Genomic DNA, 12091 nt, shown 5'->3' with positions numbered 1-12091 from the left:
CAAACGTATTTAAAGATAAGCTTTAAAATACTATAGATATTTTATCCAGTACATTTATTCTGCAGTACTGATTGGACGTTTGATCATGATGTTGGTAAATAGAGGTTGGAAATAACTGACAAGCTGTGAATATTCATGCAGAAAAAAAGTGTTTTTTTTTGCATTTTAGATTAATCGTTAGTGTTTTGTACAAAATGCTTTGCATCTCATTTTTAGGTAGAAAAATTCTGTGCGAAATTGTGGGTTCACCGCTGCGTAAATAATTGGATTGGTAAGAGAGGTCATGCAGGCGATCGAGACAGCGAGAACTTGGACCTCTTCAAAGATCTCCACCTAAAAGATTAAGTGGGAACAAACGTCAGTTTTCGAGGTGATATTCAGGTAAAATCTCGAATTTTATAATAACGCATCTACCGTTTATGCCACTTTTTAACTTACTGAAGGATTCCGATCCCTGTTAAGAAAGATGTTGAAAATGACAGTCCCAATGAGCGGCATCCAGAAAATGACAAAAGTGAGGATGATGTACCCGGAGCGCTTGGCCAGTTTACTCTCCTTCTTCTTGTTCCCTCGCTCCTTATTAACGAAAGACGGAATCATGCAGACCGCTCCCATCACCTCCCCGTCTTGGTTCACGTTTTCCGGAGGCACGGCGGCGGAATCGTCCTTGTTTCGTACTGATGTGGCCTGATCTGTGCTCTCCACATCCACGGGACTCTCTTCTGGAGGACTGGGATCCTCAGCCAGTTGCGGGTCTACAAGTTTCGGTTCGCTGTTGTGCGGTTCGGAGACGCCGGTCACCTGTTGGTTGGGTCGATCAAGCGCATCTTCTGTCTTACTGAAGTCCAAGGTGTCCGTATGAGTGTCGGTGTGTGTTGGACCAGTGAATGGGTTTTGATCTTCTTTAGGTAACGTTTCACCCGCTGACTCGTTTACATTTGATATTAAATACACATTATCGATCACTGGTGTAATTACTAGTTTAGTCGCAACGGTGTTCTTTGCTTCCGTTGTTTTCACACTTTTCATGTTCTGGTCCACTTGTGAACTAGGTACGACACCTCTGTCAAACACTTTCCTGCTGTGGGTCTTCACTAAAATGAATATCTGGGCGTAAAATCCGATAATAATGGCCAAGCAGGTGAACCAGACAGGAAATAAGATGTACCGCCCGAAATAGTCGTACGTTAATGTGTTCAGGTTCATAGCTCGGCACCGAACATACACGGGCGAGTCTCTGGCAAACACCACACAGAGCACTGATATTACGATGGGCACTGCCCAGGTCATGGGGATCAGTGCCATCACCCGTTTGCGCCGTTGAGCGCTTTTAAACGGATACGCGATGGCTTGGTACCGCTCGGCGCTGATGCTCGCCAGAGTGAACAACTGGACCAGGCAGCTGAGGGAGAACAGCAGAACTTCTGCGTCGCAGACGAACCTCCCGAGGTCTCCACCCTTCCGACCACTTAACACGATGAGAAAGAGCAGCGGACAGTCGGTGGCGCATCGCAGCAAGTCGGTAACGGCGAGGTTGACGAGCAGCGCGTTGTTGGACGTCTGGAGGGACTTCTGGCGGTACACGGCGCACGCGACGAACACGTTCGCCGTGATGCCGGCGAAGAAGGTCACGAGCAGCACCGCGCAGTCGGCCACGGTGAAGGCCACCTCCACCTTGTTCAGCGTACCGTTTACTGATCCCAAAATCTGCAAGAGATTGCTTCTCATTTCCAAACTGCAAATGGTATTTTAATTCCATTCCCGTTTAATTTCCATATTCGCAGTTAAAATGTATTGGAGCATTTTGTTTATTAGTTGCTCCTGAGTTCTTTGAACGTCTACAACGCAAACCGCCGCGTTTTACCCCCCAAACACCACGACAACCAAATTGCTTACGTTACAGGCCCATTTTTCAATTAACACCCCGCCAGGCTCTGATCATAAGGGAATTGTTGTTTTTTACAACTTGATTCGTTAGCTCCTGGCTATATTTATATCCATACTGGAACAAAGTCAATTACGCAGAGACGGGGTGAATTTGGTTAGCTGGATTCTTTTTCTTGTGTGAGTTGTAAACCTCCAGTAGATATTACTATGAACCATATCAAAAGGGATTGTCTGAATTAATGAATAGTGGCATCGCTGGTTGTGATTGGCTGACCGATTAAACTCCTCTGTGACTGCGGCTGTGTATGTGATGCTTAATTGGGACTGCAAAGTCTTACACCTCTTCTAAATAAATTGTCACAACAGTAGACAGGCCATTTCAAATAAATTGTGCACTACATACAACAAAGACTGTTAACCATCGTCATCCATACACGTGGTAGTAAAACTATAGCTATAAAAAACTATAAGACTAACCATAAATGCAGGTCAGATATGAGATGTAGACCAACAGTGCCTGGAGTGTCTTTTTTGCAGCCCTTGTTTGCGCTCTAGGTCACCCACTGACAACTGTCGGGTTTGCTTCCTTTTACTGTGCTGGAGCAAATTTGGGCTCAGGTGACCTCATGAGGACCATACTCAGAAGGACCATACTCAGGAGGACCATACTAAGGAGGACCATACTTAGGAGCCTTCATATGGTCACCTAGGCCTATTCATCAATAAAATGGCCTGCTGTTCTGTCTGGGAATTAAAATCACACAATTGAATCACATCTGACAATATCCACCATCTGCTACATCAAACACCAAACCTCATTTTCCTACCTTGGACATGGAGATTATCAGTCCGCTTTAAATATCTGCCATGTTTATGAGCACACTGGACTGTGGTCACCATCTGGTGCTCTTTTAGTTATGCACCTACAGATAATCTTGCTAGAGCTATATGCTAATCACAAGAACCCAAAAGAATGCCAGAGGAGGGCAAGTCTACTGTATAGGGAGTGTTTATATGTTGTATGTTTATATGTGTTATATGTCTTTACAGATCTAACCAAAAAACATTTCTGTTTTAGATGCAGATATGATCAAATATGACTAGATCTGATAATTGGCAACACAGCATCTATAAAAATGTCCTTGTCCCACCAGCAGAACTGGTGCTGCCAGACTGATGCTAGATAAACTGATGCTGTCAGTAGATGATCTGATAATGTATAACAAACACAGCCCACCCACCCCAGACCTACTGGAGTAACCAAGGCTCCACATCTCCACTGAAGTGGCTACTTGGACTAAAAATAACTTGGACTGGTTACTAGCTGGGCCATCTAATGTCAATTTTCAAACAAGTGTGCAATAAGATTACTGCTACAAACACTTATATTAGATATAATTTCAAGCCCAGAGAGAAATGTGAGCCATTTCTGCTGCTTGCATACAAAAGCTGTCATTTCTATATGCCATCTCTATTATTTGAGTTCAGTGATGTGGAGAGTACAGTGTGGGAGGGGCAGTTGATTTCAGGTCATGAATATACAATATAAGGAAGCCTATGATTCGCTATAGTTAAGATAATGCAACATAAATTGTAATTCCTAAATGGTGGTTTGAGGGCAGTATACAAAAAATAAAATAATAGGTTATTTTATGCACTCTGCAGTGCCCAATAAATGTTAAAGTATGAGCATAATCACAAACCTCTTGCTAATATAATATTTTGAGTATGGAGGAAAATTTGAATTTGAATGTATGAAAGTAATAGGGCACACGGAAATAATGCACAGCTAAACCAAAAGTAATAATACAAAAAAAACTTACAATTCAGCTTTGTGTTTGATGCTCAAAGTATTGCTTATGTTTCGTGATTTGGGGTTCGTGATTCTTTGCCCTGTTTTTTTTTTTGTTTGGATTTTAGCCTTTATGTGTTGTTACCCATATATTCAAGTTCTTTTCCAAGTTCTATTTCATTATCTCCCAGTACTCCAACCCTGGTCTGTTCTTCGGAGAATTATTCTAGATTTGTCCTTTTGCGTCCTGCCACTAATTGCTCATCCTTACACCAGGCTAACATATTAGACACTGACGACTTTAATGTTGAAAAGGTGGGTTCTTCACCAACTACATGTTCTTCAGCCCAGCAGTGAAAATATTCAGCTTTGAGATTCTTATCTTATTAAGGAAATCTAGACAGGATGAAGACCACTGCAAACAAACTGAGCAGAGAAACACAGGTTCCACTGAGGACTTGCAGTGAGTATCAACGTACCTTTTTAAAAAGGAGCGAGATCCAGGTGAAAGAAAAACATTTGATACTAATGGGCTCGTCAGAAACATGAAATCTTTAATAAATACATCTAAAATATAATCTATTGCAAATTATGATTTCACAAAAAGAAATGCAGTAAACTATGCAAAGTCAAGATAACCACAAAAAAACAATATTGACTCAAGGTCTGGTAGGTCCTTCAAGGGACCAATCTGTCCCTTTTCAAAGGAAAAAAGGAAAACCATTTGTATTCACCAAGCAAATACAAAAAGTTGATTAACTCACACATGAAGAAACAATCAACTGTAAAACTCTTTAGGCACCTGCCTTGTGATATAGCGCCATATTGAAAGCTGGATTGGAAGATTGGATAACTGCATACAATATATATCACATCAGGGCTGGATTCATGAAAGTGCCTTAGAAAGAACATTTTCATATACATCCTTTATATTCTTCATACTTGTGAAAAATGAAAAACTAAGAATTCTTCTAAACCTTTCTCTTAAGATCAATTACAAGTCAATATGTTACAGTTGAGGGAAAAGTGTTCAGAAATATTTTCTTAACCATACAATAATGTCACACTTGTCTTGGATTTTAAGCATTGATAAGATAAAATCTATGTTTATTAAAGTTTTAACAGCTAGGCCCTAAATTATGTCCTACATTCTTTTCCAACGTGGGCCTTTTCATGTTTTACTTATTTGTCTTAAGATTCTTATATTTTATCTTTCATAAGATTTTTCTTGTGAATCCAGCCCTGTATTCTGTAGAACAAGAATGCACAATTACTCTTTACATTTTAAAAACTCAAAGCTCCACTGTAATATCACACAATTAAGCAACTTTATAGTCAATAAACATTTGATAGTTATCATAGTATTTCATTAAAACTACTGTGGGGATCATAAAGTACATTAACTCACTGCATATACAAAGAATGGATGGCATTTAAAACATAAGTCAAGGTTTATGCAACCTTACGCCTGTAAATCAGCAGAATTTATATGTAGCTTTCCAGAACCTTTGTAACTTTGCTAGAATTTGTGCGTATCAAACACAACTCCACAATGGAAAACTGGAACTGATACAGTCCTTTGCCTGAGGAGGCGTTTAGCACTGCAAGAACAAGTGTTATGAAAAAAATGCAATTTCACGATATGGTTTCCATTGACAGGATGCTCACTGGTATCGGTAGTCAGATGCCAACTCCACTGTCACAAGCAGGCATAACAACCGAAGTTCTTTGGAGTCACAACATGTGCAAAGATAGAGAAGATCCCTAACGTTAAAAGATCCCTAACGCTGCTGGGCACTGCTGTGGGGCTCTAGAATGATCCATCCCTGGGTTATCATTAGGGTTTGGGTGCAAGATGCTGGTAGCATCAGAGCCAAAAGGGACAGTTATATTCAACAGAAGCCCATTTGTTCAGGTATGAAAAGACGACATGCAGATTTCTATGAGAATAATATGGCACTAACTAATGAATAATGCACTGCATAAAAAGAGGAGCTATTGCTTATTATAAAACCTCCACAACTCTCATAGGCACGGTATCCAGAAGCAGCAAATTATTCAACAACAAAATCAACAGGGGAAAAAAAAAACTTTTAAATATTAATTTAAACAGTCAATAAAAAAGTCACTGAGGACAAAACATTCACACAGAATCGGGTGAACTGTAAATCTAAACAAAAGGTAACGATGGCAACTAAATGATGGCCACTAAAAGACTACGGCTGCTCTGCACGTCTGATGAAGGATGCCCCTCTACCACATTCATTTCTAATATATTCAACACTGAATATGAACCCTTGACCAGAGATATCTGCAGTTACAGCTACAGGACTGTGACATACCTTGTGAAGCTGCACTGCTGAATTCTACCATCAAAAAGCATATTATGAATAGCATGCAAAAAAGAGAGTGTTTTCTATCTGTGTGTGTGTGTGTGTGTGTGTGTGTGTTTGTGTGTGTGTGTGTGTGTGTGTGTGTGTGTGTGTATGTGTTCAGCAGTAATGCCTATGTCATTACATTAGTTTTGCATTAGATCATCTCATCTCCAATGTGAGAAAATAAATAGCCATGTTCGCGTGGCTGATGTGTCTATGTCTGTACCTAAACAGCAGCACAGTGCTATGTTGATCAAGTTTTGCTAGGTGAAAGTAATGCCACCTGATATCCCTGCAGTCCTACTTCGAGACTCCTACTTCGTCCCATGGTTTTGGAAGGGTATGTTCATAGCCCCTGCACTGGTCTGCTCTGGCCAGAAGGGGGCCTCGTGCTGCAGCGGGGTGCGCCTCGGGTAGAAGGTGTACTGGAGGTCGTAGTTCAGCAGGCAGCTGAGGGAGGCCATGTAGATGTCGGCGAAGCGCGAGAGACGGCGGGAGAAGTACGTGGGGTTGTGGTACGTGCGGAACAGACTCCCGAACTGAGCGTTGAAGATGTTTTTCGCTTGCAACCTGCAATTGGCTCAGATGTTACCTCAGGCCTCACGTCAACCCATTTGTTTTACTTAAAAAATATATTTTACATTACTGTCCGGCTATACTTATCTCTCACGCATCATAAATACTTAAAATCAGCGCTCAGAAACATGTGAAACGTGCTTTAAAAAGTGTGAAGAAGCATGTGGTTTGAGCAGTGGTTGCTGGCTTACCTCATATCCTCCCTCTCTCTGACCCACTGCTGAATCACCGCCTGGGACGTTGCATCTCGGTGTACCTGCGAAACGACCAGTGGAAACAATGCTTCAGCAAAGCCCTGTGCAGATCTCAGGAACGTTTTACCTACATCTATTTTTGAAATAGACTCTTTATGCAGTGGCATGTGAAACATAATATCTACTGAAGTTCACAGGAATATTAAAGTGCATGTGAAAATGGCAGACATTGCTTTAAACGAGTAATAAGCAGTGTGGCACTGTATCATAAACAACACATAATGATATATTAATCTGATCACTACCCAGGGTTATTCATTTCTTTTGTTGAATGATTCATTCTTGGAATTTCTGAATGATAATGGCACCACCCCCCCCTACACTCCCAGTGTGGATTCATGATGAGCGTGTGAGCGCCCCCCAGTGGACCCACCTGCATGTGTTCCAGCAGGTTGGTCAGGCTCTGCAGCCAGGTCATGGTATGCACGTACTCCTCTGTGTTCATGATCCCAATCTCGTTCCGTAGCTCGGGGATGATGGCCCCCGTTCTCCAGCCATGCTTCAGCGTCAGGTCCTAAACACACACGGCACACAGCTTCACACACCATCCGCAGGTAGATCTTACTTCAGCATTAGTGTATGACTCTGATGGACACAGTGTCTTCCAAAGGAAACTGGCCTGGCGTGTGGTTGGTTGCTAGATCGCTACTTCATTTCTGTAATGAAAGTGTGGTTGTGTCTCTGCTGGCTATCTCCCTGTCCTGCTCTGTATTACACACTCATGCTTGTTATTCATATACCAACATTCTGTCTGTTGCATGGCCTCAAAAAATGCTAATTAGAGTTAGGCTAACATGAGAGGTCAGCAGTGATCAGCACAAATACGGCGTCCTTGGGTCAGTATGTGTGTATATGTATGCCGCTCACAGCAAGGTCACTGTAGATGTGGTCTCCGAAGTACAAAACCTTTGAGCCCCTCCAGCCAGTAAGTCTCAAGAACTCATACAAGTTTCCCTGGAAACAGATATTCTCAGTCACTATAAATGTGTGTGTGTGGGGGTGCACACTACAGTAGCAAAACTGAATGCACAAGACAACACGAGCAGTGCAGTCACACAGCACCATTACACGCTGTCTCACTGCCCAAAGGGCACACAGCACCTGTTTATAAATCTGCCCCTTCTCCAGGTGGTGAATCCTGTCCCACAACAACACTCCTTTATCAGTAACACGTCTGAATGGCCTTGAGGAAAAAAACAGACACACACACTCAGCACAAACACAATGACCCTTTGCTACGTTTCAGGCAAAAAATCTGGAGTCGTCATTTTTGGGTCAGACAAGTTACACAAGAGGCAGCAGGAGGGAAAGTCATTGTTCTTGCATTCACACATTCACCAGTGGCCAATTTCACCAGTGGCCAGTTTCAGCTGAATTACTGGCAGCTTTTCCTGGAACTCACTTCCTGCGGTCGTTGAAGAAACCTGGCTTGTCGGCCTGCACAATGACCACATCAAATAGGTCCCTCCAGTCTTTCCCAATGATGTAGTTCATTCCTCGATCTCTGCAGAGTGACACAAGTGCAAACTCAAACCAGTTTGGAAGACCATGACACGGGACACATTACTGAGTGTAACAAATGTGCAAGGTCTGTCCCTACAGACTGGAATTTTGTGCACGTGTATGCATAAAAGATATCAAACATTATGAAAAATTCAATGTTTTTGCACTTACACAAAATCTAGAGGGCTGTTGGTGATTAGAAACATCTTCTTTCCATTTTCTGAAAGCTTCTTTAGAACAGCATGAGTCTGCTCACCATAACAGATATACTTCTCTGCAAAACCATTTTGTGTAGGGAACCAAATAAATAAGATAAAGGTGTAAGTGATATACTGAAGTCATTATTTTAGGCCTTATTTAGAGCAAAACACACATTTTATCAAAACACACACTTATCAGAAACCTTGACATAGCACAGAGGATTCACAAAATATTTTCTTCAGAGCTCAGTTTGTAAAAATTACGTATGAAACCTTTGGAATTGAGAAAAAGCTCATTGTTTTGAAAAAAATACTTATGCTACCGATATCTGCCTCCACAGCACGATACATAATTCCCTTCACGTGGACGTCTCCTATGGCCTCCTGGAAAACAGACACAAAATATGGCTGAGAACAAAGGCCCCGTGTTCTGCATCAAAAAAGGCCACAAACAGACACACAGGCCGCACCACGGGCCTTATTCCTGCATGCTGTCTCAGTAATTTACCGCATGCAAAGTGACAATTCTGAAGGCTGAGAGAAAGGAAAGATGAAGCTGCTCCTTCTGTTCTTTCTCAGGTCTACAGAGTCAGAACTGTGAGTTGGTCAGACATCAGTCTCTCCTGAATCATCACCCTCTCCCCCAAAGGAGAAGGCCCAGATGGCACTGGCAGGCGTGTGATGCCAAAATTAGACTGCAGCTTTCTATGCAAACGATATAAACTAACATTTAAAGCTAAATTTATAACTGTGTGTAAGTGTACAGAGGATTACTTGGATAATCTTTAACTGTCCCATTGGCACATGATCTGTTTTTAGAGATGATACAATTCACTTTATACATCATCTAACTCAAGCTGATATTAATTTTTGTTCCAACACTGTGTATTTGGGGTCTAACCTTGACATCTTTGTAGAGATGCACAGGCTCATAGTCAATGTTGTGCTTCATGAAGTAGTCGTTGACACAGGAGAGCAGGGTCATCTCAGGCAGGGAGAAGATGTCCATGAATTGCTTCATAGTGTGTCCATGGGAACTCTGAACAGCAATGAACGACACAGGATGTATCTTAGTGTTCTTGGTCATGTGACACTCTGGGAAACCAGACCTGCGTATGTCACCAACCTTGCCATAAAAGTCACTCATAATCTCCAGGGGTACGTGGGAGCCTTCATACATAGCAATGACTTCTTTATCTGGCACAGGGTGAAGTCCCCTACAAAAGCACATGGATACCCACATACTGTATTAACAAACCAATCTAGCATGTTAGATGTTAATGACTGCGGTGGGCAAAACACATTGCAGCTTCTCTATTTGTACCTGTAGACTGTTCCCAGCTGAATGTAATGAAAAGCATCAATCTTCATTAGTAAAGCCTAAGAACAGGATATGGAGGTCAGGATGATCAGGCCATATGATTTACTGCCTCACCAAAACAAAGAGCATCTTTCACGAATCTCTAGTAGCAACAGCTACACACCTTCTGAACGTCATAATGCAGCCCCCGAATCACAAAATCAGGGATATATTCATATTCCTTCAGTCCCTCCGGATACTGGACCAAAAAGAGAAATTAAAAAAGGTCACATGTCACTCTGGAGACTTAAATCTTGATCACATAATATCCAATTATAATTCAGTGTCTCTATGGGGCAACAGGCACACTCTAATCTCCTTATTGGGTTATTTAAATTTCATGCATTTGGCAGAAACCTTTACCCAGAACAACTTCAATTTCAACAATTTCAATCATCTTACAGAGGTAGATGAGTGTAGTGTTAGGAGTCTTGCCCAAGGACTCTTACTGGTAGAGCATAGAGTACTTACATGGGTGCTCAGTCCCCCACAAGGGCGAAAGAGTGGTTAGGCACTATACTAGCTACATATAAAAATTATTTTAATTTGATTACAATAAGGTTAACAAGTAAATGAACATTTTCTAGAGCTAATATTAAATCTGTGCACCTTCAGTGACCATCCAGGCAATAGTGAGACCCTCATTACTGACCCTGTGCTCATGGATGAGAATGTCCCGAGCGATGTTGAAGATCAGAGTGTGGAGATGACTGGAATAGAAGGCCAAAGTGTAGTCATAGTCAAAGCCATAGATCTCGATATCCTGCAAGCTCATCTCATTGTTGGCGAAGATGGTGTCAGGATTCACAAAGTTGTTTGATATCACTGGGATTAAATCTGGAGGGGGGGGGGGGGTGGGTAGATTACATTGTGTTTCTATTTTGGAGTTAAACAAACTGTAGTCTAGTACAACCACACTCTTTTAAAATACAGAATAGCTTTGTGGTGTTACAAGGACTGTATTTGTAACTATAATTCACCATTAGTATTTACATCTGCCTGAAAACCTGCATTGTGATACAGGGAATTAAGATGGTCACAAAATAATTTTGAAGTTCACTTTGTATTCACCTATATATTCTACTTTTAATACAAACAAAAAGTATACATCTCGTTTTGACCGATCGCGTTTAGAGGTACACTACATATGATCTGCAACCCAAATAACTAGGTAGTCTCGTGTCTCTAAAGACTGCTCAGAAGAAAATAAGTAACCCACCTTCAGTTTGTCTTTTGGTTTCATTGTAAACACACCACAGCCAATTGGTCATATCTTTGTCACTCACTGAGCTGGTACACATGTTGGCTGTTGACAGCTGTCCCATGGAGCTTCGCTGACAGGACACGGGGCGATGTTGGACGTGCCAACATGTTGGACTCAGAACACACACTCCGCGTCTCGTCTTTAAAGCCTTAGAAGGTGTGAGCAGCTTTCCAATGTGGTTCTTGTTTCTAACGAGTCGAGAAAGGTGCAAGGACAAGGTCGGCATGGTTGTTTTCTATTCCACAGCCGTCTCTCCTCTGTGCGTCGTATTACACGAGAGCGTTTAACTGTAATTAGCTACATGAGTCTCATAATATAACCCCAGGCAGGGTTTCCAGGTCCTATTGACAGTCAGGCAGTCAAAAAAAAGTTCTTTGGATATCCGGTTTGACGCCGACAGCTTAATTTCACAGTAAAAGTCACCTTTTATATTGAGTAAATCAGCAATAATTAACGTTTGTCATTTACTTTTTAAATACATTATAAATCACAATCCACTGATCAGACTTACATTATCATTATTTGATATACTTCAAAGTTTATTTGCTTGTACATTTGGTTGGTGTTAGTTTTATTTCCCTATTGTCATGTTCCGTTATCTATGAGAATTGTCAGAATACAGTTCTATTAGTTATGCTGCAGTAATTTTGTATAGTTAATAAAAATGGTCATATAGGAAGTATGGTTATGCAGGATGTATGCAGTGTATTATGTTAAACATTTGGAGATAATAAAGGCTGTGGTGTCGTGTATAAGGTTTCCAGAGAAACAGGATAATTCTGACAAAATGTCCTTCATTACCTGAATAAGCAACAAAGTGCTTCTCAAGTTTTAGGACATTAGTTTGAGAGCTTCACCTCCTAGATCTAGATCTTCAGGA

At 41.4% G+C, this 12091-nt stretch overlaps 2 protein-coding genes across 2 annotated transcripts; both read right to left on the bottom strand.

Moving 5' to 3' along the window:
• Nucleotides 1-37: 37 nt before the first annotated feature.
• On the bottom strand, nt 38-1728 carry LOC143527608 (D(2)-like dopamine receptor). Its single transcript, XM_077022915.1, has 2 exons — nt 439-1728; nt 38-333 (listed from the first exon to the last, which is right to left on the bottom strand). The coding sequence occupies exons 1-2, from the start codon at nt 1726-1728 to the stop codon at nt 178-180; spliced, it is 1446 nt and encodes a 481-aa protein (XP_076879030.1). The 3' UTR covers nt 38-177.
• Nucleotides 1729-4212: 2484 nt separating this feature from the next.
• On the bottom strand, nt 4213-11579 carry nt5dc3 (5'-nucleotidase domain containing 3). The gene is made up of 14 exons (XM_077021676.1): nt 11167-11579; nt 10600-10784; nt 10072-10146; nt 9912-9967; nt 9714-9804; nt 9489-9626; nt 8911-8971; nt 8559-8661; nt 8287-8388; nt 7986-8067; nt 7752-7838; nt 7258-7398; nt 6822-6886; nt 4213-6624 (listed from the first exon to the last, which is right to left on the bottom strand). The coding sequence occupies exons 1-14, from the start codon at nt 11435-11437 to the stop codon at nt 6369-6371; spliced, it is 1713 nt and encodes a 570-aa protein (XP_076877791.1). The 5' UTR covers nt 11438-11579; the 3' UTR covers nt 4213-6368.
• Between the last annotated feature and the right edge of the window lie 512 nt (nt 11580-12091).

Source organism: Brachyhypopomus gauderio, chromosome 11 (genome assembly GCF_052324685.1).
Source record: "Brachyhypopomus gauderio isolate BG-103 chromosome 11, BGAUD_0.2, whole genome shotgun sequence".
NCBI lineage: Eukaryota > Metazoa > Chordata > Actinopteri > Gymnotiformes > Hypopomidae > Brachyhypopomus > Brachyhypopomus gauderio.
The sequence above is the reverse complement of the archived record's forward strand: the minus strand, read 5'-3'. Positions and strand labels throughout refer to the sequence as shown.

What these genes read in the sequence shown, in the direction of transcription:
- LOC143527608 (XM_077022915.1), bottom strand. Translation starts at nt 1,728, where the DNA reads ATGAGAAGCAATCTCTTGCAGATTTTGGGATCAGTAAACGGTACGCTG. An exon ending in ACAGGGATCGGAATCCTTCA is followed by an intron (nt 334 to 438) that starts GTAAGTTAAAAA and finishes TTAATCTTTTAG; the next exon opens with GTGGAGATCTTTGAAGAGGT.
- nt5dc3 (XM_077021676.1), bottom strand. Translation starts at nt 11,437, where the DNA reads ATGCCGACCTTGTCCTTGCACCTTTCTCGACTCGTTAGAAACAAGAAC. An exon ending in ATCTCTACAAAGATGTCAAG is followed by an intron (nt 8,972 to 9,488) that starts GTTAGACCCCAA and finishes TCTGTTTTCCAG; the next exon opens with GAGGCCATAGGAGACGTCCA. An exon ending in TTCTTCAACGACCGCAGGAA is followed by an intron (nt 8,068 to 8,286) that starts GTGAGTTCCAGG and finishes TTTTTCCTCAAG; the next exon opens with GCCATTCAGACGTGTTACTG.